Genomic DNA, 27,595 nt, shown 5'->3' on the forward strand with positions numbered 1-27,595 from the left:
TTATTAAATGCAAACCTCAAAATTAATTAATATTTGCCATTTCGCGGGTTGATAATCGAGTTTCCGTTCCGTGTTCGACTCTACGAACGCTATTTCAGATTCAAAAGCGAAGCGACTTTCTTCTGAATCTGAGAGTTAATCCTGCGAATTTTTCATAATTTGTTGGAGAACGAAGCTCCAATCTGAGTTTTAGGAGATTGTATTGCTTTCTTCGCTGAGAAATGGGAAGCCAAGCGAAGGGAAGAACTACTTTGGAGGTTGGAGCTGATGGAATCGCTCTAATCACCATCATTAATCCTCCCGTCAACTCACTTTCTTTCGATGGTATGATTTTGTGTTCTTTTACTTCCTTTTATGGCGTGTGATTTTACTGGATTCATCTATTTTGATCTTTGGTATGATGGCTACCTTATTCTGATTCTTTTTTTCTCTTTTGTGTGAAGACTTTTGTTTTTTTTATAGATTTCGTAGTTTTAACATTTGTAAATGAATCAATTAAGGAAACTATCGAAGTTTCTGTAGTAAATGAAGAGCTGCGTATACTGTGATTATCTCCTAATTTTAATTACAGTTCAATTAGTGACTGTTTGTTAATTGCTGATTCGATTTGGTTCACTGACTTCAAAGTTCTAATGTAACAATGGAGGCCTGGGGCTGTAGGTTTTAACACTGTAGTTATCTGTGTGTGGGCGTTGTACTAATTGAGCTGGGGTTTTTGCTGTGTATGAAAAACAACTGGAAAGGATTTGCGGTTAGTTGTAATTGATTGCGTTCAATTGCTGCAAATATGAAATATAGCGCACTGGATTTCACCCGGCCATGATAATTTTTTATTTGGAGACTCATTCTAATTGTTGGGAAATTGTATACTGAGATCTGGCTCTTGGGTGTTGTTTTTCTGAATAGAATTATTTAACTATTCATTTGTACTAAGAGTATTATTCATGTTTCTTTGTTCCGCACCTGTTCACACACGAATATAGTATTGTTCAGCTTGAAAGAGAGTTACGAACAGGCTTTACAAAGAGAAGATGTTAAGGCAATTGTTCTTACAGGTCAGCGTGTGAAATGATTTTTATTGATGAGTTATGAAAGATATTAGAGATGTAAGAGCTAACTCTGTGTGTCAATGGAGCAGGTGCCAGGGGAAAGTTCTCTGGTGGCTTTGATATAACAGCCTTTGGTGGACTGCAAGGTGGAAAAGGTGGGTTCTGATTTCTCTGTGCCCCATTGTCTCATAATTTACTCTGAAAACTTTTGTTGACATCTTTTAAATGGATTTTTAGCGAGGGAACCACGGCCTGGCTACATTTCCGTGGATGTGATCACCGACATTTTTGAAGGTATATTTCCACTCAGTTGCTTTAATCTTTGCTCGCATCCTCTAACTCTTGTGGAGAGCGTGAGAGAGATGGTTTAGATGAGTATTTAATTGTTAGCTATGTTTTTCAGCTGCTAGAAAGCCTGCCGTTGCTGCAATTGACGGACTTGCTTTGGGTGGAGGGTTAGAGGTTGCAATGGTATGTCTTGCTACCTCTCTTAGACTATTAAATCTTGTAATTTTTTCGTTTTAAGATCTTTTCTTCAATTTTGATTTGAAGGCATGCCATGCACGAGTATCAACCAAAACGGCGTTGTTAGGATTACCTGAACTTCAGCTTGGCCTAATTCCTGGTTTTGGAGGTATGTCTGTGTCACTGTTTCTTGGTGGTTGTTTTTATTTCTACTAATTGATTCTGTAGGCCACTTTCATGCATGTTCTCTCAACTGATCTTTACTTGAAGCTGTGGACAATTGTGATTTTACCAGTCCGCTTCCTCCTACTTACATTGAAAATGAAGGATAACAGATGGCAGTTTGAGTTAGTCTGTTGGGTTCTGTATGGATTGAGTATTTGGATCTTGGGATTTTAATGAGATAGCATTTAATGTACAATTTTTAATGGATGGATAGTATACGTGTTATACATACCTAATATTTTCATTGGCTGCAAAGAATTTGTTTATTTTATCAAGAGGAGCCAACTTCGCCGAAACCTGCTCCTATGATTTTCTTTTTCACTTTTTCAAGCTTCTGTATTGATCAGGAACACAGCGGCTTCCTCGTCTTGTTGGTCTTTCAAAGGCTTTAGAAATGATGCTGGTGAGATTAGTAGCTCATGCTTTGGATTTTTTATACGTTACTGTGGAAATAAATATTTCATTAGCCATACATATTCCTGCTAATTTCTCTACCTGTCACTCTCTGTACGTCCATACTTGCTCTGCTTAAATAGACATCCAAGCCAGTCAAAGGAGAGGAGGCTTTTTCTCTGGGACTTGTGGATGCCATAGTCCCTTCTGAAGAGTTGATCAGCACTGCCCGCAAATTGGCTCTGGATATCTCAGAGCGGAGAAAACCATGGATTATCAGTCTTCACCGAACTGACAAGTTAGAGTCTCTTGGTGATGCTAGGGAAATATTTAAGTTTGCTCGGGCTCAGATACGGAAACAGGCTCCAAATCTCACGCATCCACTGGTTTGCATTGATGTTGTTGAAACCGGTGTAGTGTCAGGTCCTCGAGCTGGACTTTGGAAGGTTTCTATATTTCTAATGTAGTTATTTCCCTTTTTATTATTTTTAAAAAATAACAACATAACCTTCCTGAGTTATTTTTGATGCTTATGGCAGGAGATTGAAGATTTTCAAGTACTTCTGCATGCTGATACCAGTAAAAGCTTGATTAATATATTTTTTGCTCAGCGAGGAACAACGAAGGTTTGAGATGAAGAATTACTGCAAATTAAATGGTTGCTTAAGATCATCTTTACTACAGGATTGATAAAAACACACCCCTTGTTAATATGTTATGAGGATAGTCATTCGCTTACTTGTTGATATTGCTTCCTTTTAAAAAAATATAACAGGTACCAGGAGTTACTGATCTTGGGTTAAAGCCAAGACGTATTAAAAAAGTTGCTGTTGTTGGTGGTGGATTGATGGGATCTGGGATAGCTACAGCATTGGTTCTTAGCAACTATCCTGTGATTCTCAAAGAAGTAAACGATAAATTTTTGAAGGCTGGTCTTGACAGAGTCAGAGGTAAGCCTGGAATTTACTACTAATGATTGCATTTTTCAAATATTCTTATTCTATTCATTTATGGCTTGCCATGTTAACATGTTAGCTAATCTACAAAGCCAACTCCGCAAGGGCAAAATGACTCCAGAAAAATTTGAAAAAACTATTTCCCTACTCCATGGTGCCCTTGACTATGAAAGTTTCAAAGATGTTGATATGGTGATTGAGGTAATTCACGTCTTTCTTCTACACACACGAAAAGTAGCAATCATTAATATCAATTTGGTTGTGTTTGTAACAGGCTGTTATAGAAAACGTGTCTCTGAAGCAACAGATTTTTGTTGATCTAGAGAAATATTGCCCACCACATTGCATACTTGCTACCAATACGTCCACAATAGATTTGGAGCTGATTGGAGAGAGAACAAAATCTCATGATAGAATTGTCGGAGCTCATTTTTTTAGGTTTGTGAATTCGTATTTATCCTCATTCCTCTATTTGTCTTGGCTTAGCCACTTGGGCATTGAGTTTGTGCTTCTGATGCAGTCCTGCACATGTCATGCCACTATTGGAAGTTGTTCGTACAAAAAGGACTGCTCCACAAGTAATTGTTGATTTGATAGATGTTGGAAAAAAGATAAAGAAAACACCAGTTGTCGTTGGCAATTGCACTGGTTTTGCTGTCAATAGGATGTTTTTCCCATACACTCAAGCTGCACTGTTACTTGTAGAACATGGAGTAGACCCATATCAGATCGACAGGGCAGTTTCCAAGTTTGGAATGCCGATGGGCCCCTTCAGGTTTATAATACATAAAAGAAATTTGTGGTTCCGCTCCATGCTTTTTCTTTTTCGACCTTCAACTTACTTCGGTTATTTTCCTTCAGATTGATTGATCTTGTTGGTTTTGGCGTGGCTATAGCAACCGGTGGTCAGTTTGTTCAGAATTTTCCTGATAGAACCTTCAAATCTATGATAATTCCTCTTATGCAAGAGGATAAGAGAGCGGGTAGAGTTTCACCCCTCAAACTAGGGCGTTTGCATGCCTTATTTTTTCTGTCTTTCCACTTGGAAATATAGCTAGGGTGCCAAAGAACCCTACAGTCACTGTTCAGTCTACTCGAGAGTATTGGAGAGGGCGAATGACTCGGCAAAACCTCTCATGAAAATTGTCAGAGTTTTTTCCCCTTTCCAGTGTAAACGTTAATGATTAACTAGGGGTCTTACAGAGTCCTGATATTGCGCATTTTATCCATTCCCTGTACACATTGTCATTTGTTTGTTTAAAGAATAACATAGTCATTGTGCATTTCAGGTGAAACAACCCAGAAAGGTTTCTATATCTACGATAAGAACCGCAAGGCTAAGCCAGATCCGGAGTTAAAGAAGTATATTGAAAAGGCTAGGAGCATGTCTGGCATTTCAATCGACCCTAAGGTCTCACTCTCTTTCTGCTCTCGTGCTTCAATATTTCTGATCTGGTGTTCCTACCTTGAACTTGCATGTGATTAGGATTAAATACCAAAATCATACAGCCATTAATAAGATCCATGCAAGGATCTAATGTGATTGATGTGGATGCAGCTCACGAAGTTAACAGAAAAGGACATCATCGAGATGGTATTCTTCCCTGTGGTGAATGAAGCATGCCGAGTACTCGCTGAAGGTATAGCAGTCAAAGCTGCAGACCTGGATATTGCTGGCGTAATGGGCATGGGTTTTCCACCTTACAGGTTGGTGAGAGTTCTGTAAATTCGTTCATTTGGTAGACTCGTTAAATTATTGCTCTACAAAGTTTTGTTCTGGATGATCAGGGGAGGAGTGATGTTCTGGGCTGATTCTCTTGGATCAAAATACATCTATTCAAGATTGGAGGAGTGGTCAAAACGTTATGGTGGATTCTTCAAGCCTTGTGCTTACTTAGCTGAAAGAGCTGCTCAGGGTGCAACTCTGGTGAGAAGCTTAAATCACAACTCAAATCATTAAAATCAAAATAATAAAAATTATAAAAAGTTATGAAATTGAAACTAAAAATAAAAATAAAATGTTAAAGAATAGAAATAAATGAAAGGTGTACAGCGAGAGTGTGTAGCAAGAGTGAGAAATTAATTGTTTAGAGTAGCCAGTGAGAGTGTGTAGAGAAATTAGCGATAGAAAGTGGGTGGAAAGAGAGGGTAGTAAAAGAAACTGTATCAAGAAAGAAGGTTAGGAATCACGACTCTCTACGATGGTGTGATATTGTCCACTTTGAGCATAAGCATTCGTGACTTTACTTTTAGTTTCCCCAAAAGGCCTCGTACCAATGGAGATAGTGTTTCTTACTTATAAATCCATGATCAACCTCTTAATTAGGGGACGTAGGACTCTTCTCCCAACAATTCTCAACAATTCTCTCATCGGACAAAGTACACCGTAGAGTTTCCTGTAAGGCCTATGGAGTCCTCGAACAACCTCTCCTTGATCGAGGCTTGACTCCTTTTCTAGAGCCCTCGAATAGAGTACACCCTTTGATCACAGATTCTATTGATATCGCTAAGTTAAGGGCATGACTCTGATATTATATTAGAAATCACGATTCTCTAGATTGTATGATATTGTCCACTTTGAACCTAAGTTTTCATGTTTGAGAAGGTAATAAAAGAAAATGTGTTTAAGAGAGAGGTTAGTGAAAAATTACATGTGGCGAGCAGTGAGAGTGTGTAAAAAGAGAAACAAGTGAGATAGAAAGTGAGGGTGTGTAAAGAGAAACTAGTGATGGAAAGTGGGTGCAATGAGAAAGTAGGTAAAGAAAAATGTGTTCAGAGAGAGGTTAGTGAGAAATTACATGTGGAAGATAGTCAGTGAGAGCATGTAAAGAGAACTTAGTTAGTGCAATTTTTTATGCTTTCAAAAGTGCTTCTAGACCAAGCCCTTGCTTCCTTTTCCATGTAGCACATGTTAGAAGGCTTTATATTACCTAATTTTAATTGCACTTCTCACCCTCGTATAGAAGTCAACTCGAACATTTATGGTTATAAAATATTATTTTAGTTTCAGTACTTAAGAATTTTTCGTATTAGCCTACCTACTTTCAAATATTTAAATTTAGTCCTTATACTTTTAATAAATCTTAAATTTACTTTATATTACTCGAAAAAGTACTCGTTTATGGTTAACTTTTTTCTTACAAATAAAACATTACTTCTCTATTAGTTTTCAATCTTTTCTCTAATAAAACGTTGTCACTTTTGCAGAGTTCACCTTCTGGTGTCACAAAATCTCGATTGTAGATGAAGATCTACTGAAGGTACAAGAAGGTACTGTTGTAGTTCGTTATAATAAAGTCGTAAAAGATGACCAATGGGTTTATTATAGACTGTTTATGTGGGAAAATCATAATTAAAGAGGCTAATTAGAATCACAAACAAGTTTAAATCAAAATTGTACCAATAATAAATTTTTTTTATTCCTCGTTATCCATTTATTTCTACCTGCATTCTTTGGATTCTTTTTTTATACATCTTATATTTGTCTTCATGTCATAGTGCGCACTGCCCCAACCTTTTTTATTCTTTTTTCTTTTTTTTTTCCCTCATTTTTTTGGTTTCCTTTCTAGGGGCAGAAAGTTGTGGATCTCTGTTATTTAGGCTTTTGAATTTGAATTTCGAGGGCCCTTTTCCAGATGGTTTTGTTTTTTTTAAAAAAAATCAACCTATCTCAACGGCTCAGATTCTGTTTGAAGAAAATATATACATATGCATGCATACATAATATATATACATACATATGCATACATACATAATATATACATACATAAGATACATAGATAGAGATATATAGATATAGATATTAACCAGCTGCAAGTTTTGTTTATCAAACATTTATCTCCTTTCATCGATTGTCTCGATCTTAGCCATTACAAAATGTTGCACATTTATTTGATTTTTAGATTTCAAAATTCATTGCAAGACAATTGAAAGACGTTAGGAACAACGAAATTGTCTACAAGTCTTGCTAAGTGGTAGTCAACCCTTTGCAATCCATATTAAGCTCGATGTTTGAAACAACATTTTTGCTAGTAAAAAAGAACACATTTCAAAACAAATCTTGTCAAATTACCAAATAATCATTTTCTCCTTGTTTATTGAGTTTTCCTTGATTACTATTTTGGTTATATTTTCCATGTAGCCAAAATAAAATAAAATAAAATAAAATAATCCACAAATAAACTGAATCAAGTCCGTTGGGATAATAAGGCAACGTCGTTGTCGAACTGAATGGATAAAATATAGACTCGAAAATCAGTGAATCAGTGAATCCATTTGATTATATCGAGATGGATTTTATTAAATTATTTATTATAAATCATAATTAATAAATAAAAAAATAAAAAAAGGAATTTCCCAATTCTCAAACTCACACCAGCTTTGTTTACTTTGTTTTCTTTCACTCAACTCAGTCATGTCTCCATCTTCATCTCCTCAGATTCTGCTCCCCTTTTCATCATTTTCTTTCCAGTCCCTCCACTACTTTTATTTTTCCTTGCAACCCCCCAAACTCCCCTTAAATTTCCCCCAAACTCCCCTTAAATTTCCCCCAAACTCCCCTTAAATTTCCCCCTCTGCCCCCTCTGCAGTAAACTTGCTAGACTCACAGCTAAGAGCTATCCTACACTCTCTGTAAAAACCAGCTGTCTATCCCCGTCTGTCACCTTTTACTTTCCTCACAGCCATCCTATATTAATTAGCTCCACTTTAAATTTTTAATTAATCAGTTAATTTCTTCAACCAAAAAAAATACTTATAGTTTGACACAACTTGAAAAATTATTTGTGGGTTATAATTCATAAAATTTTATAAAATCATAAAAAAGTTAACTATTAAATTATAAGTTTAATGAATAATTTATTTTTTTGGTCAAGTGTCTACTCCTATTTGACTTCACAGTTAAAACTAGCTGTCTATTCCACTATCATGCACGTGCCAGCATGTGATTACTTGGGGAAATTAAACCTTTTTTTTTTTTAATACTTTTAAACTAATAAAAGAAAAATAGACAGAAAATATTACATTCACAAGTTACAAATTTGATACTACGCAGACAGCAAATTCCATTCATTCAGTTTATTTAATCCAAAATATCTTTCTCTTCATCTGTACGTACTGTGAGAAAGTAGGAATCCACTGCGGTTATACGCACCTGGTTTATGGTGAGGCCTCATGATTCGCCGTTGATCTTGAGCCACTCATCCAACTGCATTTGATAAAGTGAATGATTATTCATGCCACCGGAAAATGAAATTACTGTTTGAAGTTTGTTATGATTCTAACTGCTTAGAAATGGTAAAAAAATTGGCCGGAAAATATGGAAGCGTGATTTGATTGACTGTCAAACTGACCGGAAAATGAGTAACGAAAAACTGGTAGGATTTGTTTCTCTGTCTTAGCTTCTGACGGCCAACAGTGAAGGAATCGCGTTCAAATTCGGCGTGGGATTGTTCTCTGAAGCTTGTCTGATTATGGACCGTTTTCGATCTTTTGAATTTGAGGGCTTGAATGCTCTCATCGGACTAGCAAATGCCCATGTCAAGGTCCTGCTCCAGCCACTGCTTATTAGCGGCCCCGCTGCCGCTGCTGCCGGAGTTGGTTTCCTGCTGAGGTCGTCGGCGGAGGATGAAGCTACGTACGATGAGGAAGATGAAGAGGAAGAAGATGAAGTCATCATGAATCCACTGAATAAACCGCCGCATTTTACTCTCTCTTTGATACAGTGGTGTTCGACGCCGGCGCTGTTGCGGTGGCTGGTGTTTCCACCGGTAGAAACTTTCGACGACTTGCTTTCTCTCTGAGACTCGACTCGCCGGAGAGTACAATCGCCGAAACCAGTAGAGATTCTCTCGAAGAAGTCGCCGGAAAAGCTCCGGCTACCGCAGCCGACGGACCTGGATCTAGAAACCTTCCGTTCAAACGACGTCGTATGGCTGTTAGGGCTCTCGTCTTCCTCTAAAATGGTGCTGTTTGCCCCCAAATTACCACCAGTGCCCTTATTGTTATTACTCTCCATTTTCCTCGGCGCATGAGATTTGGACGACGACGGCGCGTGGTAATGGAGAAATGACCAAAAACCCCCTCGCTTCCTAGAGCTAAAATCGCCGCAGTCGTCGCCGTCAACCAGAAACTGCCCCCTCCTCGGCGCCGTCGTCGACTTACTCCTCTTAAAAACGACGTCGTTATTTGGATTATACTCCGCACCAACAGTAACCACTTTCTTCTTCTTTTTAGCTAACAAAAAAGGGATTCGGGCCCGCCGCGTATCATGATAATGACAAACAACGCCATTAACGTTGAAATTGACAGTTTTCGAAGCACAGCCGCCGATCGAAATCGCATTTGACGACGAGGACGATGACAACGGAGCACCGCCGCCGCCGCCGCTTCCGGCATGAACATTACTCTCAGATCCAATCGAAGGAGAAGACGGAGAAGAAGACGAACCGCGAATCGGAAGAGGAAGAGAAGACGACACCAGCTTACCGAGCTTCTCCTGAAGACAAATGGCGCAGATTCCTCCAGGATTGCTCCGGTAAGGATGGTCGCTGCATTGCATCCCGTCGGTCATATCATCATCCAAGCCAACGCCAACCTTGCCGTCGGCGGCAGGAAGTGGAGCCGTGATGGCGTCGATCCTCATCATAGTTAATCGAATGAAATTGGCCGTAAAAAACGTCTCAGAAGTGAAGTTGCAGAGAGAAAGAACTCTTGATGAAGAAGAAGAAGAAGAGAGAAATGCATTGAAGTAAGGGAGAAATGTGGGGATGAGACTGCAAACGAATTGACCAGAGATTTCACAGTAGCACGTGGAATACTGACTCTTCTCCATGCCTTTTTTTTTTTCTTTTCTTTTTCTTTTTTATTTCCATTTTCGATGCGATAATAATTATTTATATATATATATATATATAAATAATTTTCTTTTCTATTTTCGATATGATAATAATTAATAAATATGGATGCGCTTTTTTTCTTTTTCTTTTTTTCCTATGTTTTTTTAACCAATCAAATTTAAAACCTTCATTTTTATTAATTTTGATCAAATTAATAAAAAAAAATCATTTTTTAATTAAAAATATAGAGACTAAATTTATGGTTGAAATATTATTGAATTAAAAATGGAAATTTTGGAAATAAATTAATAATATAAAAATGGAATTAATAAATTAATAAATAAAAACATGTTTCTGATTCCGACCGGTGAAGTGTAAAGAATGTTAAATTTAAAAAAATTTGTTAAAGGAGAAATCGTGCAAAGCCAAAAAGGGAGGTAATTAAAAATATTTGCACACTTCTGCTACGTTTCTCCCAAAGCCCCAGCAGCCAATTTTCCCTTTTCATTTTTTAATTCCTACGTGTCCATTTTTTATTGCTTATCTTTTAGATCCAATTTATTAATGGGACCACGCCCCCCAAACCTCTCCACGTGTCACCTGTTTTTGTTTTTATTAGTAATGTGAATCAAATAATTTGTTTCTTTTTTCCCCTTTATTTCGTGCCGTTGGCTTATATTAATATTTCCACCGTTTCCCTCTCTATTTTTTGTTTATATTTTTTTTTTCCTTTTATCATTTATTTTATTAATAACAATTTGCATTATTTTCATAGTTCAGGAGAATATTTATTATGCATAAATTCATGTTTACACTTTACTAAACGTACAAATTATACAAATTGGACTAACTAAAATTTTTTAATATGTGACAAATTATTTATAGTGCCACTCACTCAATTTCTAATTTTTGAAGCTATATGAACAAAATTTTATTTTATTTTTAAATTATAAGAATAAAATTCGTAATTTAATATAATAAACCCATATCTCAGATTTTATATATATACTCGCATGTATATAGAGTAACTTGTTTAAGCCACGTAGTTTCATAATCTGGTAGAAAGCTGACATCATGTCTCTTCCTATGTAGGAACTATGTGGTTTCATAAGGGTAGAAAGCTGACATCATGTCTCTCCCTAAGGTTTCAGAATGGTAGAAAGTTGACATCATGTCTCTCCCTACATGGAGCTATGTGGTTTCAGAAGGGTAAAAAGTTGACATCATGTCTCTCCCCCTATGTGGTTAGCTGACATCATGTCTCCCCTATTTGGAACTTATGCCGTAAATGGTTTAGCAATGACATGAGAAAGTCATATACTCTAAAGAATCGAATGGATAGATGTTCGAAATGTCCCAATAAAATGATTGACACATGAGTCAGTTCTAAATGGATGGGTACGATAAAACTATATAAATTTGAAAATTTTCAACTTAAAAACAATCTCTATATTCTTAGGAGTGTAGTTGTGGCCCATGTCATGTAGATGGGCAATTAATTATAAAAATGGAAGCAAAAAAAAAACACTAATTTTTCAACCCTCACGCTTTCCCAATTAATACGAAGGAAGCAAGATAAATAATATAAAAGGTAATTATTATTTTTTCTGGGAATTTGATTCCTGATGCTCTCATTTCCACCGTTGGATCACCACAGCATCGAGATTTTCATCAGATTCCTTTAATCCACCCCCTTCTTCTGTGGAGCGTGGTGCCCCTCCACTTCTAAGCTTTGGTTGGATTATTTATTTATTTATTTATTTGAATCATTTCATTTTTTTACAAGGTAAAATGTACCTACCATACCCTAATCTTAATTATTATCATTTAAATTAACTAATTACTTTATATATTTATAAATTATTTTAAATATTATATTATATTTTTTTGGGTAGAATATTACTGATTTTAATTTTTAATAGGAAATATATTGATAAATGGAAATTATGTATTAAAAAATTGTTTAATTTTAATATATTTATTTCGGACGATAATTGGGCCACCAATGAATCTTAACAGGCCCAAAGTAGAAGAGAGAAGAAGCTTAAAAGCCGGCCCATATACTGTGGGTGCGGCCTCACATATTTTAATGGGCCTAGTTTAGTCGTGTCATTAATGCTCGCAGAAGTCAGTTCCCGTTGCTTCAGCTCTGACGGAGTGCATATCGTAATCGTTGCTCTGTCAGAGAAATGATCGTTATCTGGCCAGAGAGGGTCAAGAAGATACCAGGCCGCGCCTTGGAGATGGCGCCAGTAGAGCTACAGTCATTGAAGAAGCATAAGCTTCAAAATCTCTCAAAAGAGCCCTGGACTTCTTCTCTCCGGCTCACGGCCATGTCGCTCCTCCTGATCATGAGAGGTATGTTTGCTTATGGTTTTAGTTCGCTAATCAGATCTGCAGTTTTGTAAGTTTACTGTAGAAGTTCTTTGTGCGTGCTTGTGTTTTTTTCTTCGTTTGATTTTTGCTTTGTCAAATGTTTATTTGTTCATCTCATTTCTGAATGCAGTAAAAAAATTCTGATCAGTTATTGCTTACATGATTTGAGCCATTGAATATGAGCAGCGTTTGGAATATTTTTCTGTTCTTTTAATCTAAAATGAAAATGATCTTTTATTATTTGTATATCAATTGATAGAGAAGTTCGGATCAGTCTTGCTTAGTAATCAGCCTACTTGTATACTGGCTACACTCCTACACTAGGTGCATAACCCCTCAGGTCATAGTGGTCTAGGTTGTACTTAGCTTGTTTTTTACATTTTCCAAAGTTTAACCTATGATGGGCTCGCGAGTAAGTCTCTTGTGTATGAGGTAATTTGTGCACTATATGCAGACTAGCACTATAATGGGCTCGCGAGTAAGTCTAGCGTGTATGAGGTAACCTGTGCGACTAGTACTATGACAGCCTGCACCCCATACTAACTGTCTACCAGGTGTACGACTCCTAGGCGTCTCCTGTGTGTAACAACTAACCACTGTGTACCAAATAGACCCTCATACTAGGAAAGTTTACAACTTGGGGTTGCGCCCCAATTGCCCCTACTTCGATGCCTTATCTTTGCTTATTACATATCATTTTGTATTCATATCTTTTTTTTTTTTATTTTAGTTGTGGATATTGGTCTTTATTACAGAATCATGATATTGTTTATTTTAAAACAAACATAGGAAATTCCCTCTTTTCTTTGTTTTGAGGATGAGTTGTAATTGAAAGGAAAATTTTCACTTAGTTGATCTGTGTATTTTGGATCAATGCTCCTGCATTTTTTTTTCTGCCATTTATATACTGTACTATCATGAGTTTGAAAAAATGTCAGGTTTTTTCTTACCACCAAAAATTTGTGAATTTTATTGGTTAATGATTATGTAAATAATTTATAGTCAAGTGATTTTGATGGATATTGTGCTAATCGTTCATCTTGGGTGGAATGTTTGAATCACATTAGTTTTATTTTACTTTTTATAGATGGAAAACAATAGTGCAAATGGATATGAAACTCCTTATTATGGCTCTAGTTCTAGTAATTATAACACATCAAAGCTACCATGGTCCGCAAAATCTAAATTTAGAAAAAAGAAGTTTAGTAAATTAAGAGATCATTTTACAAGTTACAAGATTAGAGAACAATAATAACATAGAGAAAAATAATACGAGGTAGTACTAATATTGTTATTTAGTCAAACACTGTGCCAAGATGATAATTATGGATGAACTCTCTTTTAAATTCTAAATTCGTAGAGAATGGAGATTTCAAATTAATTTGTAGAGAACACTAATAAGAAGTGGTACTAATATTGTTGTTTAGTCAAACAACATGTAGAGCAGCATGTGCCAAGATGATAATCATGGATGAACTATCTTTTAAATTCTAAATTCGTAGAGAATGGAGATTTCAAATTAATTTGTAGTAACGCAGGTCCTAAATTGACATTTACTTGTAACCATTACTTAGAGATATATTTCAATTCTATTGGGAAGAAAAAAAAAAGAAGTTAAAAAGATTTTTTAGTTGACTATTCTGAAAGGGTTTGTTTTACCACTCCTACTCGAACTTGTTGCAAAACATTAACTACACATTAATCAGTGCATACTTTATTGATTCATCAGAGAATTTGCATAAAAGAATTCTTAACTTTTTGTTAAGTTGCTAATTATAAGAGACCAAGATTATTGAGAGTTATTTATTAGAATAGAATATCGTTAAAATTTTGTTTATCATAATAATGCATGTTTCAATGATATAGTTATTTTGTATATTTGTGAATCAGGAGCTATTTCTGTCTCAATTTTTAGGGTCTGCCATCTATTAAGAGATTAACAAAATTTAAAGGTTGTGTTGAGCAATAAAAAATTGATTTAAAGGTTGTGTTGAGCAATAAAAAATTAATTTAAAAGTTGTGTTGAGCAATAAAAAATTGAATGTAAAACACTTTTGTTTGGATGTGGCAAAGGTTGCAATGTTCGGTAATGTTTTGTTTGGATGTGGCAAAGGTTGCAGTGTTCGGTAATGTTTTGTGATATTCACAGGTTAAGTGATTCTTTGTGACTTCTAATACTTGTGTAGTGACATTGAAGACCTTCAGAAACTTTACCAACATTGCAACCTTTTTCAATCAATGGTGGGTGGCTCTTTTATTTTGTTTACATGATCTTCTTATTTAGTACTTAACATAATCTAATTCTTTTTTCTCAAATACTTTGGAGACTTTTTCAAATTTTAAGATGATCAAACATTAAATAAGTGGAATTCTATCTAGTTGCCGCGTTTAAACAAGTGCTTTACATTTCATTTTTTCTTGTTCACCACAATGTTTAAATTATGTCGATCTCTTAATAGATGATGAAACATACTTCATGCATTGGGAATACTAGAAATGAAGTCATGCATTTCTTTAAGTCACTCATTCACAATCGAGTTAATTATGTGGGCACAACAACTCCGGTGTAATATTTCTCTATTTAAGACAAGTGAATTCCAATTTCTAAGTCTTCGGAAATAGCCATGTCATTAGAACTTGAATTATCAACGGTGATAGAAAAAAATTTATTTATCCCATTTCCATAAACAACTCTTAATAATCTTATCATTGGTCTCTCCATTAGTGGTTAAAACAAAAGTTAAGAATTCTTTTATTCAAATTCCATTCTGAATCAATAAAGTTCCATTTTGAATCAATAAAGTGTGTAGGGATGACTACCATATAGTTAATGTTTTGCAACGAAGTTCATAATTAGTGGTAAGACAAACCCTCTCGAAAATACAGACTAAAAAAATCTTTAAACTTGTTTTTTTACTCTAGATAGTTGAAATATATCTCTACGGGTTATTCTTGAGCAATAGTACAAAACAATCTGAAACTCTCATCTCTGTGAATTTAAATGACAACTCGTCCATAATTATAATCTTGACACATGTTTCTCTACGTGTTTGACTAAACAAGTGAGTAACAATATTGCCATTTCCATTTGAAGGTTGAAAATTGAGAGTGATTTGTCCTTTGTCTTCCACTGTGGTTACTTCTTACACTGATTTTTTAACTATTTCCACAAAGTGCTAGTTCTACGAGAATTAGTATCACAAGCCTACTCTTTGCACTAGTACCTCTTATTATTGTCCTCTAATCCTGTAAAATGTCTCACACGGTTCCTAAATCCAGCTTATGCAGGTAATGGTGGCTGCAATATATTATAATTACTAGAGTTGTAGCCACACATCCACTTGTACTATTGTTTTCCATTTGGTAAAATGAAACTAACATGATTCAAACGTTCAACGTAATATAAATTATTTATATAGATTTTGTCGGGGGCAACTTTGTCTCTAGGTCTTGCTGTTAGCAGCAAGCATACCTACATGGTCATCTGAGTGGTGTTTACTGCTTGGCCCTTCATCCGACAATTGAGGTTAAATTACTGGGGGACGCGATTCTGTCTGCCAGGTATCCAATTTTACCAGTTAGTTTGAATTATAATTTTGTGGTATTATTCAAGTCAGGTTCTCTCGTGGTGAGCATTACAAAGTTTTGCATCGGCTTCAGCTGACAACATCAAGAAATTTAATCTCTCCAAAGGGGGGAGTTTGTGCACAATATGATGTGAGTTTCTATAGTAATTTATTATTTGCAATTTAATAATGTGCCCTTTGTAGCCTTATTTACTTCAAAAGCTAGGTCTATATGTGAGAATATATTAAAGGAGAACAAGAAACTTGTTTCTTTGGAGTGAGTCGGTGTGATCTCACATTGGTTAGAGAGGGAACAAAACATTTCTTATAAAGAGTGTGGAAACCTCTCTTAGTATATGTGTTTTAAAATCGTGAGGCTGATGGTGATACGTAACGAGCCAAAGTAGACAATATCTACTAGCGGTGGGCTTGAACTGTTATAGTAGCTATGACCCTCACTATTTTGAGTGGGTCTCGGGTCGAGCTGCCTTAGCCAAAATTCTTGGAGAGCTTGTTTCCCTCTCTTTTCTCAGTTTGTCAGGTGCCATCTTCGGGAAGGTTCGAAAGTTTGTTTTTGGGAGGTTGTTAGGTTTAATGCATCCTTGTAGGCGTCGGTCACTACTAGGCTGTTCTGTGTGATGATGTTATTTTGGTGTTCCGTGCAAAATATACGAGAGAAAGAACAATGGGTCGTGGGTCAGAGATATCAACCATCCGAAGGAGGTTAATAACTGGTCCCAGAATTTGTTTTCTCTGAACTTCTATTAAAAACAATGGCGTAGAGAATGTTTGTGAACTTTGAGGATAACAATTTAGAGGATCGAGAGATCTTCGGAGTTAGTTAGGTTTAATTCTTCTTGTTGAGTGTCCATTGAATAGACAGGGAGGTGGATTGTGAGATCCCACATCGGTTGGATAGAGAAAGGAAAACCTCTCCCTAATAAACGCGTTTTGACGATATGTAACAAGCCAAAAAGGATTTTCTCTCCCAAACAACCATGAAAGAAAAACATCTCACAATGCAACCATTATGAATGATCCAAAAGTCCCGCCCATAAAAAAGGCTCATTTCTTCTTCACACACCATTTCCATGATGAGGCTTTGTAGCAAAGTTTGTTGTTAACTTCATTCCCCAAACTATTGAAATTGTTCTTCTAAAAGGTCTCTTTCTTTCCATCTCTTCCAAATTTACTTCCATTATACAAACAATAATGTCTTTCACATCTCATTACATTTCTTTGTTAATCATCGTTTTGACGATGGCCCCGTTGAGTTCATGTCAGTTCGATTTGATCCGAACTCTTCTTGGTCTCACCCACATCCAAGGAACTCTCTATTGTACTCTCAACGGCAACATGATCTACGGACTTTTGACCCCAACTTTTCCGAGTGAGTTAAAGTCGCAGTGCTTTTTTTTTTTTTTTTTTTTTTTTTGTTGTCGTCTCTAAACATTTTGGAGTTTATTATGAGGTGTTGAAGATGCGGCGGTGGAAATGCACTGCGGAGCCGGCGGAACTGTGATTTCGTCCGTCAAATCCGATGCGACCGGCAGGTTCTCAATGCTTCTCGATGCGCCTCAACTGCTACTCTCCTTTTTACTAAACAATTGCAGTCTTGTCGTCACGACGCCGCTCGTCAATTGCAACGGCGCCATGCCGTCGTTTGGCGCCCTCGCCTCGCCGCTGCAACTCATCGGAAATACGTTTCTTGGACTCTTCAATATCACCAATATCATTCCGGTAGGGTTTCGATTCCTTCCGATTCTTTAATATTCAAGAAAAATGTTCACCATTGTTGATGTAGCTAACTAAATAAACGGAGTCCTTAACTTGTTGCGCTGTAATGATGTATGTGATGACCGAGTACTAAATCTCTACTTGGCTAATTTTTAGGTGCTTTGGTTTGTTTGTATATATATATATATATATATATATGAGTGGTAAATGTGTATTATGAAAAAATAGCAATATAATCAAATCATATATTATAAAGAGTAAAAGACATAATTTAGTTGATTTGAATATAAATTTGAAGTGTGAACATTCAATTACTATCACTAGCCGTCATCTCGTTTTCGTGCCGTTGCCGCTGCCAAATACTGTTACTAATCACGATTTTCCATAATGGTGTGATATTGTCACTAAATTAACCAATATCTACTAGTGGTGGATATGAGTTGTTACAAATGGTATCGTGGATTTGGGTTGTTATAAATGGTTTCAAACCCAAACATTGGACGATATGTTAGCTTTCTCGTTGTTCCCCGAAAGGGTAGACACGAGGCGGTGTGCTAGTAAGAATGTTGGGTCCCGAAGGGAGGTGGATTTGAGCGGTCCCACATTGATTGGAGGAAGGAAGGAGTGTCAGCGAAGACGCTGGGCTCCGAAAGGGGTGGATTGTGATGTCCCATGTTGGTTGGGGAGGAGAATAAACTACGATTTATAGAGGTGTGGAAACTTTCCCCTAGCAGATGCGTCTCGCTGGGCTCTGAAAGGGGTAGATTGTGATGTCCCATGTGCGGTTGGGGAGAAGAACAAACCACGATTTAAAGCCTCGAGGGGAAGAGAGAAAGTCCAGAGAGGACAATATATGTTAGCGGTGGGCTTGAGCCGTTACATCGTCCACTCGCACAAATCGCGATTTAAAGCCTTGTGGGGAAGAGGGAAAGTCCAGAGAGGACAATTTCTGCTAGCAGTGGGCTTTGGCCGTTACATCGTCATTTGCTAGCAGTGGGCTTGGGCCGTCACATCGTCCACTCACCACCACCAAAGTTTATTTCTCCCTTTTTGTTTCTAAAATTAAAAAAAAAAAAAAACATATTTTTTTTTATAATTTTTGCTTTCTTATTTAAAAATTCTTATCTTAAGAAACTATAGATATTAAATTTAAATCTAATTTCAAGCTAATTTTCAGTTTAAATTTAGTTTCAAATACAGACAATTATATATGTTAGGAAAATCACCGAAGACAATAACAAAACTCAATAAATTTAATCATATCGTTGTAAGAATTCTTACACAATTTTTCATTTAATATTTTAAAATTAAATCTAGTTACAGATCAATTTTTAATTTAGATATATTTTTATTTTTATACAAATTTATTAGTTAAAAATCCAATTCTATAACAGAAAATGACGAGCATATTCACGTTTTACTAATCTCTCTAACTGTATCTGAAAAATCAACGATATTGTAGCTAACTAAGTCCGAGCTCGGTGTTCATGGCGTTCTTAGGAATTCAATCTCCAGAGTGAGTCCGATACTCGTCTTTCTCCGATTTTGAAGCCGTCAATCTTCTTTTATCAGGCACGACTCTCATTCTTCCTCCTTTTCCATTTTATCCTGTAATTGATGATGCTGTATGTTCTAGCTTATCGTCATTAATATGGTTTTCTTTGATCCGGTTGCTAAATTTGATTGTGGAATTATCTTTTTCTGTAATTTATGTCTTGTCTGTCTCGAATTTGTGATCAGCATTTTTGGAGTTGTATCTGAAATTGGAGTGAAGGAAATAGCTAGTCGTAGGTTTTTTTGGCAAGATTGTGGCGGTGAGATTAGGGATGGGAATAAGGACGAAGGTTTAAGATGTATTCGCTTAGTGGAAGAAGCAATTGCATCGGGCAATAAAGAGCGAGCATTAGGATTTATTAAAATTGCGCAAGTTGATGAGCTTTTGACGGCTTGGGAAGAAATCGACTCAGGATTACCTTCTTCGTCCTCTGATGATAAACGCGCGGGAAAAGTTGAGTGTTTTTGGATCGGTGAAACGTGTGGATGGTTTGAGTGGGGAACGTAATTACACTATAGAACACGTTCAATTGGTTAGGCAGATAAACCCAACCAAGGACTATTACAGAATTCTTGGTGTGGATAAGACTAGTTCTGCTGAAGAGATTAAGAGGGCTTATAAGAAATTGTACGTGAGATCCAAATAAGGGTGTTGAAACTTCTCCCTTTTAAAAACTTTGAGCGGAATCCCAAAAAAAAAAGTTCAAAGAGGACAAATATTTGTGAGGGTGGGTCTGAGCTGTCACAAACGGTACCAGAGCCGGACACCGGGTGATGTGCCAACAAGGACACTAAGCACCAAATGGGGTAAATTTATGGAGTCTCACGTCTATTGGAGAAGGAAATGAGTGCCAACGAGGATGTTGGGCCCCGAAAGGGGTAGACATGAGGCGGTGTGCCAGCAAGGATGCTGGGTCTCGAAAGGGGAGTAGATTTGAGGGTCTCACATTTATTGGAGAAGGGAATGAATGTCGGGTCCCGAAAGGGGGTGGACACGAGGCGGTGTACCAGCAAGGACGTTGAATCTCGAAGGGGGGGAGGGGGTGGCTGAGCCCCGAAGGGGGGTGGACATGAGGCGGTGTGCTAACAATCGATTGGATAAGGGAGTAAGTGCCAACGAGGACACTGGGCCCCGAAGGGAGTGAATTGTGAGATACCACATCGGATGGGGAGGAGAACGAATCATTATTTACAAGGTGTGGAAACTCCTCCCTAACAGACGCGTTTTAAAAATCTTGAGGGAGCCCGAAAGGGAAAGCACAAAGGGACTTGCCCTTGAGGGGGAGCCCGAAAGGGAAAGCACAAAGGGAAAGCACAAAGGGACTTGCCCTTGAGGGGGAGCCCGAAAGGGAAAGCACAAAGGGAAAGCACAAAGGGACTTGCCCTTGAGGGGGAGCCCGAAAGGGAAAGCCCTTGAGGGAAAGCACAAAGGGACTTGCCCTTGAGGGAAAGCACAAAGGGACTTGCCCTTGAGGGAAAGCCCGAAAGAGAAAGCACAAAGGGACTTGCCCTTGAGGGAAAGCCCGAAAGAGAAAGCACAAAGGGACTTTCTCTTTCGGGCTAGTAGATATTGTCCTCTTGAACTTTTCGAGGCTTTAAAATGCGTCTGCTAGGAAAATATTTCCACACCTTTATAGAGAGTATTTCGTTCTCCTCTCCAACCAACGTGTTCTTATCGTCTTGCTGGAGATATTGTTCAAGTCCTGTTTCTTTTACTTCAGTTGTTAACCTTTGCTTGAATATATTGACTGCTACTTGAAGGTCGTTATTTTTCGAAATTTTGCATCTTATTTTGATCTACCCTATTCTGCCTCTCATGTATTAAGTGGTTTAGACGCAGATTGTTTAATGATCCCTGAAAAGGAAATTAATATTGCTAAACAAGTCTATGTGTTGCACTGCGTGAACCTACCATGTTTTAGTTAAATTCGATGAAAACAGTTGTTGAACCATGAAATGAACCTTAGGGGAAAATCCACAGCTAAGCTCTAATCTTCTGGATAAATCTATACCCTACTTCCTTGCACTGTGTAGAATTTAAGGTATTAGGCTGAGGGACACATTTTTAAGGAAGTCTAGATGGATGTAAGGAAAAACAAAAAACAGTTCAAAAACTCCTTAATAAGAGACGATAATATATTCGAGCACGAATGAATTGAAAATTGCTCCAACTCGGATCCTATAAAAATAAATGTCTCAATGCATTATTCATACAAGACCATACCAGGAATCTTATCTAGATTTTCAGCAGAAACACCAAACAAACTATCGACCGAGTTGATTGATCTCACATTCGGGGTTTAGCACGACCAGCCGGAGCGCTCTGCAACCAAACCACATAACATAAGAACTTATCATTGAATAGAGAAATTTGTGAATTGGGATGGCTAGTTCATTTGTGGACAAAGATGATGCCATTGTAGGCAATTCAGGAATGTTTCATATTTTATTTTAGTTTGCTGTTGGTTAATTGGTTGGTAGGCTTAACTTCTGTCATAGCAAGTAATCTTCTATTCCATATCCAATAATTGGATGCATTATGTTTTTGCCTAGAAATTTAAAAACATGTGCATTTGAGATGAGCTCTGTAAAACTAGGCTGAAGCTTCCTTACCAGAGTTGCACCCTGAGCAGCTCTTTCAGCCAAGTATTCACAAGGCCTGAAGAATCCACCGTACTGTTTCGACCATTCCTCCAACCTCGAATAGATGTATTTCGATCCAAGAGAGTCCGCCCAGAACATTAGCCCTCCCCTGCTCAAGAAGAACATAGAATCTTATCCACTAGGTTTGGGGACTCGAGAGATATATACCAAAATGAGATGAAATTAACACACCTGTAAGATGGGAAACCCATTCCCATTACACCAGCAATGTCCAGGTCTGCAGCTTTGACTGCTATGCCTTCAGCTAGGACACGACAGGCTTCATTCACCACGGGGAAGAATATCATCTCCACAATGTCCTTGTCGGATAACTTCGCCAGCTACATTCACCAAAATCTTTGTCATTCCCGTAAGTTACTTAATACTTCACTCCAAAGGTATATATTTTAAGGATTTTATCATTGGATGAACTCTAGTGATCATAAACAAGCAATGTTTATGTTCAATCGCGTGCCTCTATAAGGCCACAAAAGAAATGCTAAATCAAGAGAAGCAAGTATAGGAGAGCAACCTTAGGGTCGACTGAAACACTGGAACTGTTCCTAGCCTTCTCGATATATTTCGTTAACTCAGGATTCGGCCCAGCTTTGCGGTTCTTGTCATAGACATAGAAACCTTTACGAGTGGATTCACCTAAGGTGTTTAACGTACACAAATGATTCCCATAAGGAACGCCTCGAAATAATAGCCGAGGAAAACGTGTGAACATATCACATATTTGTTAAGTAACAAACGATGGCAAAGCTACCTGCATTCTTATCCTCTTGCATTAGAGGAATTAACATAGATTTATAAGTTCTTTCTGGAAAAGCTTGAACAAACTGACTGGCAGTTGCTACCGCCACGCCAAAACCAACAAGATCACACAACCTGAAAGAACGATACACGAGCGAGTAGGGAAAAAACAGAATTAGTGTGATTTAAGAACAGTGCAGTTGATTAGAAAACTATATTGACTATTATAAACCTGAAGGGTCCCATTGGCATCCCAAACTTGGAAATTGCCCTGTCAATTCGATAGGGATCTACTCCACGTTCTGCAAGTAAAATTGCAGCCTGAGAATAGGGAAAAAACATTCTGTTGACAGCAAAACCCGTGCGATTCCCTACAACTACGGGTGTTTTCTTTATATTCTTTCCAACATCTAGCAGATCAACAATCACTTGTGCAGCCGTATGCTTGGTACGAACAATTTCCAGTAGCGGCATGACATGAGCAGGACTGCATCAGAAACAAAAACTCAGTGCCAAGCCAAAAAGATCACTCCACGCGCCAGGCGGGAGGGATGGATGTGTGGATATACCTAAACAAATGAGCTCCTATAATTCTATCACGAGACTTCGTTCTTTCCCCAATCAACTCCAAGTCTATTGTGGAAGTGTTGGTAGCAAGTATGCAATGAGGTGGGCAATATTTCTCAAGATCAGCAAAGATCTGTTGCTTCAAAGAAACCTTCTCAATAACAGCCTGTTTCAAGAACACCAAAATCAACATCAAATATTGCCCTTGACCTGGAGGAGAAAAGGAAAACCTAACAAAGTACCTCTATCACCATATCCACATCTTTAAAACTTTCATAATCAAGAACTCCCTTAAGTAAAGACGTAGTCTTCTCGAATTTCTCTTTCGTCATATTCCCTTTTTTGACTCGGCTTTGTAGGTTTGCTGTAGGAGAACGTAACGAGTCGAGAGTTCATAGATTGAAATGTGAAGTACAGAATCATTAGTTTCCAGGCTTACCTCTGACTCTATCAAGACCAGCCTGCAAAAACTTATCATTCACTTCTTTAAGTACAACAGGATAGTTGCTAAGAATCAATGCTGTAGCTATTCCAGATCCCATTAGTCCTCCACCCACGATAGCAACTTTCTTGATTTGTCGTGGTACCAGACCAAGATCAGTCACTCCGGGCACCTGTCAATTACGAAGAAAGAACAAATGTTCATACTCATTAAAGTGCAACCATTTCTATAAAACCAATAGAACATTCATGTCTCTGTCCTTTATTGTCTAACCTTTGTTGTTGACCGCTGGGCAAAGAAGATATTAATTAAGCCTTTACAAGTATCTGAATGTAGAAGTCCCTGAAATTCTTCAGCCTCCTGCAGTAACCAGAACAAGATATATATATATATATATAAGTGAAGTGTCTCTGATTTAAAGGTCAAAAAGACTGAAATGGAGGAAGAGATAAGCAACCTTCCAAAGTCCAGCACGGGGGCCCGAGACGATGCCTGTTTCAATGACATCAATGCAGGCAAATGGGTGCTTAAGATTTGGGGACTGTTTCTTTGCCTGAGCTCTAGCAAACTTAAATATTTCCCTAGCCTCGCCTAGCGACGGTAACTTGTCAGTCCTGTGAAGACTGTGAACCCATGGCTTTCTCCGCTCTAGGATTTCGAGAGCCCATCTGCGTGCAGTGTTGATTAACTCGTCAGGAGGGACAATGGCATCCACAAGCCCCAAAGAATGAGCTTCTTGTCCTTTAATTGGCTTTGATGTCTGTTCTCATATGCATAACAGACAGCATGAATCAGAGAAATCAATACATGAACGCCCTCAATGCATATATTATACAACATTTGAGAGAAACTTAAATCCACCTAGCTTACCAACATCATTTCCAGAGCCTTTGAGAGACCAACAAGACGTGGAAGCCGTTGTGTTCCTGAGTAGTATAGATTCTTTAGATCAGGATAGGCAAAATAAAACACCCCAACCATTCGAGGATTGTGTACATCTTGTTGTGTTCTTCTAAATTACATGGATAATCTAAAAAATACAGAAAGTTTATTTTTCCGTGCTTTGACGAAGAAATAAAAGAACATAAGATGGCAAAAAAAAAAAAAAAGATCNNNNGTTAGGGAGGAGAACGAAGCATTGTTTATAAGGGTGTGGAAACCTCTCCCTAGCAGACGCGTTTTAAAAACCTTGAGGGGAAGGCCAAAAGGGAAAATCCAAAGAGGACTATCTGCTAGCAGTGGACTTGGGCCGTTACAAATAGCATCAAAGCCAAACACCGGGCATGTGCCAGTGAGGTTGAGCCCCAAAGGGGTGTGGACATGAGGCAGTGTGCCAGCAAGGACGTTGGACTTTGAAGGGGGGTGAATTGGGAGATCCCACATCGATTGGAGAAGGGAACAAGTACCAGCGAGGACATTGGGCCTCAAAGGGGGTGAATTTTGAGATCCCACATCGGTTGGAGAGGAGAATGAAGCATTATTTATAAGGGTGTGGAAACCTCTCCCTAGCAGACGCGTTTTAAAAACCTTGAGGGGAAGCTCGAAGAAGACAATATCTGCTTGCGGTGAGCTTGGGCCGTTACAAGCCCCAACAAAAAGGAGTCCTTAAATCCAAAAGAAAAAAAATCAGCTCATAAATACAAAAAGCCTACTAATCAACGCCCACAAGGAAGCTCTAAATCTAATCACCACCCAAACTTCTTTACATGATCTCTTGACCTCTATAAAAATTTTATTATTCTCCTCGATCCAAATGCCCCTCAAAACTGCAAAGAAACTAGTCTACCACAAAACTTGGTTCGGGCAAGAACCAATTTACACGTAAAGCTAAAACTGTACCTCCAAAACCAGGAATTAATCCAAGCTGAAGTTCGGGCAACCCTAATTGAGCGGTAGGAGTCGATATTCGAGCATGGCAGGCCTGAGAATTCAAGGCAAAGAAGTGATTGTTACAACATTCATCCTGATAAAAAACCAATTTATATGAAATACCTAAACGCATACCATTGCAACCTCTAACCCTCCACCTAAGGCAAGTCCATCTATCGCTGCAACCGCAGGCTTTCGAGCAGCTGACAGATGAGATTAAGGGATTAACACCCAATAGACCAGCACGGAAGCAAACCGCTCACAAACAAAACTATAGGAATAACTCATTACCTTCAAAAATATCAGTGACCATTTCAATAGATATGTTGCTAACATTTGGTTGCTTCCCTGAGAACAAAACATGTATTTACTTCATTTAGTCTTCTATGTATTAAATTTTGTAACAATGTTAGTCCTCGAACATTAGTATATAACAGTTTAGTCCTCGTACTTTATAATTTGTGTAAATTTAGTTTCTACCATGAAAAATATGGTCGAGATAGAATAAAAATCGACAAATTGTTATAGACCAGACCTACCCTTTCCTTCTTGGAGCACACCAAAGGAAGCTATATCAAAGCCACCAGAAAACTTCCCGTTGGCACCTACACACCCAAATAACATAAAACCAATCTCTCTGAATCCACAGAACTTACAAATTCAAAAACAAAATTCACTTCACAGATCACTGACCTGTCACAACAATTGCCTTCACGTCATCTCTTCTCAAGGCTTCTTCATACCTATCTCTTAAGCTGAATAACACTGTATTTGTGTGTAGATGTCAATAACAAAGACCAAAAATAGATGCACAAACAAGAATTTCAGTTTCCCTGCCTCTGTACTCAAAATTCCGAACCAAACTCTGAAATTTATAGGATCCCATTCAACGGGACGTAAAGAGTAATTCAAAATGATTTCGTCTCCGATGCCCAAAAAGAAACATGGAGCCTAACAAGGGATCAAACATCATGTAACAACCTCAGCCCACTACTAACCGACATTGTCTGCTTTGTCCTGTTACGTATTGTCATTAGCCTCACGGTTTTAAAACGCATTTGTTAAGAAGAGGTTTCCACACCCTTATAAGGAATGTTTTGTTACCTCTCCAACCGCGGTGGGATCTCACAATCCACCTCCACCTCCCTTGGGGGCCAGCGTCCTCGTTGGCACATTACCCGGTGTCTGGCTCTGATAGCATATGTAACAGCCCAAGCCCAAGTCCACTATTAATAGATATTGTCCACTTTGGCCTGTTACGTATAGCCGTCAGCCTCACGATTTTAAAATGCGTTTACTAGGGAGAGGTTTTCACACTCTTATGAGGAATGTTTTGTTCCCCTCTCCAACCGATGCGGGATCACATCGTTTGCTACAAAAGTCACCCCTTCTCTAAACAAAAGCAAAGTGATTTATATTGCTTCCCAAACATCCCTTTAAACCATAACAAAAATAGAGAATTCATGGAAATTCAGTAGAAAAAACTGTACCTTCGAAAGACAGGGAGTTAACTGGAGGGTTGATAATGGTGATGATAGCAACTCCATCAGCTCCCACCTCCATGGCCGTTCTTCCTTTTACATTGCTTCCCATTTTGCCTCTTTTCTTTCACTTCCTTCTCTTCCTCTTTTTTTGCAGGAGAAAATGAAGAGTAATGGAAGAGGTGGTTCATAGACGTGTCTATATTTCAAGTATGAGAGTGTCATTCCTACAAGCATGGCCCTCACAATTATTTTTGGCACGGTTCTCAATAACAGATATGTATAATTCAAACTTATCATTACGTCATAGTTCAATTGATTGTATATGTGCTTGACTAACAACTTAAATATTCCAATTCTCTTATTTCATGTGTCATTAACCTCGCCCTATATTTTTTATCGAGGTCAGTTACTCTAAATTCTCTTATTTCAATTCTCTTATCTCACTAGATCATTGAACTCAAAAGATATATATTCGACTAAAAGATCAAATATTCTAATTCTTTTATTCAACGTGTAAATATGTTCTATTATTAGATATTCTAGTTTTCTTATTTCACATGTCATTGAGTTCAAAAAAATATGTGTTCGACCAAGTAGTCAGATGTTTCAATTTCCTTATTCTATTGTTGTTGAGCTCAAAAAATATACGTTCGATGACTAAGAAGTCGGATATTCCA

The 27,595-nt window shown here is 37.7% G+C and overlaps 4 protein-coding genes across 10 annotated transcripts; 2 read left to right on the forward strand and 2 right to left on the reverse strand.

Moving 5' to 3' along the window:
• Window positions 1-22: 22 nt before the first annotated feature.
• Window positions 23-6,537, forward strand: LOC111436753 (glyoxysomal fatty acid beta-oxidation multifunctional protein MFP-a-like). Of its 2 annotated transcripts, XM_023074472.1 has the most exons (19): window positions 23-324; window positions 984-1,055; window positions 1,139-1,204; window positions 1,287-1,343; window positions 1,453-1,520; window positions 1,602-1,683; window positions 2,087-2,142; window positions 2,276-2,578; window positions 2,672-2,758; window positions 2,908-3,082; window positions 3,168-3,289; window positions 3,363-3,526; window positions 3,609-3,863; window positions 3,950-4,071; window positions 4,378-4,499; window positions 4,647-4,795; window positions 4,877-5,015; window positions 6,296-6,373; window positions 6,406-6,537. In XM_023074472.1, the coding sequence occupies exons 1-18, from the start codon at window positions 222-224 to the stop codon at window positions 6,329-6,331; spliced, it is 2,178 nt and encodes a 725-aa protein (XP_022930240.1). In that variant the 5' UTR covers window positions 23-221; the 3' UTR covers window positions 6,332-6,373; window positions 6,406-6,537. The 2 variants fall into 2 exon arrangements, with proteins under 2 accessions (XP_022930240.1, XP_022930239.1); XM_023074471.1 differs by having other exon boundaries at window positions 6,296-6,537.
• Window positions 6,538-8,066: 1,529 nt separating this feature from the next.
• On the reverse strand, window positions 8,067-9,925 carry LOC111436754. Its single transcript, XM_023074473.1, has 2 exons — window positions 8,440-9,925; window positions 8,067-8,294 (listed from the first exon to the last, which is right to left on the reverse strand). The coding sequence occupies exon 1, from the start codon at window positions 9,918-9,920 to the stop codon at window positions 8,484-8,486; it is 1,437 nt and encodes a 478-aa protein (XP_022930241.1). The 5' UTR covers window positions 9,921-9,925; the 3' UTR covers window positions 8,067-8,294; window positions 8,440-8,483.
• A 2,125-nt stretch (window positions 9,926-12,050) lies between these two features.
• Window positions 12,051-17,786, forward strand: LOC111436755 (phylloplanin-like). Of its 5 annotated transcripts, none has more exons than XR_002709325.1 (5): window positions 12,051-12,328; window positions 13,031-13,032; window positions 15,748-15,791; window positions 15,914-16,017; window positions 17,151-17,256. XR_002709325.1 is itself a non-coding variant. In XM_023074474.1 (5 exons), the coding sequence occupies exons 1-5, from the start codon at window positions 12,114-12,116 to the stop codon at window positions 17,634-17,636; spliced, it is 720 nt and encodes a 239-aa protein (XP_022930242.1). In that variant the 5' UTR covers window positions 12,051-12,113; the 3' UTR covers window positions 17,637-17,786. The 5 variants fall into 5 exon arrangements, 2 of the variants coding, with proteins under 2 accessions (XP_022930242.1, XP_022930243.1); XR_002709324.1 differs by having other exon boundaries at window positions 15,918-16,017; XM_023074474.1 differs by lacking the exons at window positions 13,031-13,032; window positions 15,748-15,791 and adding exons at window positions 14,487-14,541; window positions 17,347-17,786 and having other exon boundaries at window positions 12,051-12,282; window positions 15,918-16,017.
• A 3,471-nt stretch (window positions 17,787-21,257) lies between these two features.
• LOC111436752 (glyoxysomal fatty acid beta-oxidation multifunctional protein MFP-a) lies at window positions 21,258-27,037 on the reverse strand. Of its 2 annotated transcripts, XM_023074470.1 has the most exons (18): window positions 26,925-27,037; window positions 26,128-26,199; window positions 25,974-26,039; window positions 25,726-25,782; window positions 25,570-25,637; window positions 25,405-25,486; window positions 24,436-24,491; window positions 24,023-24,325; window positions 23,839-23,925; window positions 23,563-23,737; window positions 23,366-23,487; window positions 23,126-23,289; window positions 22,789-23,043; window positions 22,570-22,691; window positions 22,333-22,454; window positions 21,993-22,141; window positions 21,771-21,909; window positions 21,258-21,480 (listed from the first exon to the last, which is right to left on the reverse strand). In XM_023074470.1, exons 1-18 carry the CDS (start codon window positions 27,025-27,027, stop codon window positions 21,445-21,447), a joined length of 2,178 nt encoding a protein of 725 aa, XP_022930238.1. In that variant the 5' UTR covers window positions 27,028-27,037; the 3' UTR covers window positions 21,258-21,444. The 2 variants fall into 2 exon arrangements, with proteins under 2 accessions (XP_022930238.1, XP_022930236.1); XM_023074468.1 differs by having other exon boundaries at window positions 21,258-21,909.
• Window positions 27,038-27,595: the final 558 nt, after the last annotated feature.

The sequence above is a fragment of the Cucurbita moschata genome, unplaced genomic scaffold, assembly GCF_002738365.1.
Source record: "Cucurbita moschata cultivar Rifu unplaced genomic scaffold, Cmos_1.0 Cmo_Scf00060, whole genome shotgun sequence".
Lineage (NCBI taxonomy): Eukaryota > Viridiplantae > Streptophyta > Magnoliopsida > Cucurbitales > Cucurbitaceae > Cucurbita > Cucurbita moschata.

What these genes read in the sequence shown, in the direction of transcription:
- LOC111436753 (XM_023074471.1), top strand. Translation starts at nt 222, where the DNA reads ATGGGAAGCCAAGCGAAGGGAAGAACTACTTTGGAGGTTGGAGCTGAT. An exon ending in CAACTCACTTTCTTTCGATG is followed by an intron (nt 325 to 983) that starts GTATGATTTTGT and finishes ACACGAATATAG; the next exon opens with TATTGTTCAGCTTGAAAGAG. An exon ending in TGGACTGCAAGGTGGAAAAG is followed by an intron (nt 1,205 to 1,286) that starts GTGGGTTCTGAT and finishes ATGGATTTTTAG; the next exon opens with CGAGGGAACCACGGCCTGGC.
- LOC111436754 (XM_023074473.1), bottom strand. Translation starts at nt 9,920, where the DNA reads ATGGAGAAGAGTCAGTATTCCACGTGCTACTGTGAAATCTCTGGTCAA.
- LOC111436755 (XM_023074474.1), top strand. Translation starts at nt 12,114, where the DNA reads ATGATCGTTATCTGGCCAGAGAGGGTCAAGAAGATACCAGGCCGCGCC. An exon ending in GCTCCTCCTGATCATGAGAG is followed by an intron (nt 12,283 to 14,486) that starts GTATGTTTGCTT and finishes ATACTTGTGTAG; the next exon opens with TGACATTGAAGACCTTCAGA. An exon ending in GAGTTTGTGCACAATATGAT is followed by an intron (nt 16,018 to 17,150) that starts GTGAGTTTCTAT and finishes AGTTCATGTCAG; the next exon opens with TTCGATTTGATCCGAACTCT.
- LOC111436752 (XM_023074468.1), bottom strand. Translation starts at nt 27,027, where the DNA reads ATGGGAAGCAATGTAAAAGGAAGAACGGCCATGGAGGTGGGAGCTGAT. An exon ending in GAAGGCAATTGTTGTGACAG is followed by an intron (nt 26,040 to 26,127) that starts GTCAGTGATCTG and finishes TTGGGTGTGTAG; the next exon opens with GTGCCAACGGGAAGTTTTCT. An exon ending in GAGGGTTAGAGGTTGCAATG is followed by an intron (nt 25,487 to 25,569) that starts GTATGCGTTTAG and finishes TTGAATTCTCAG; the next exon opens with GCCTGCCATGCTCGAATATC.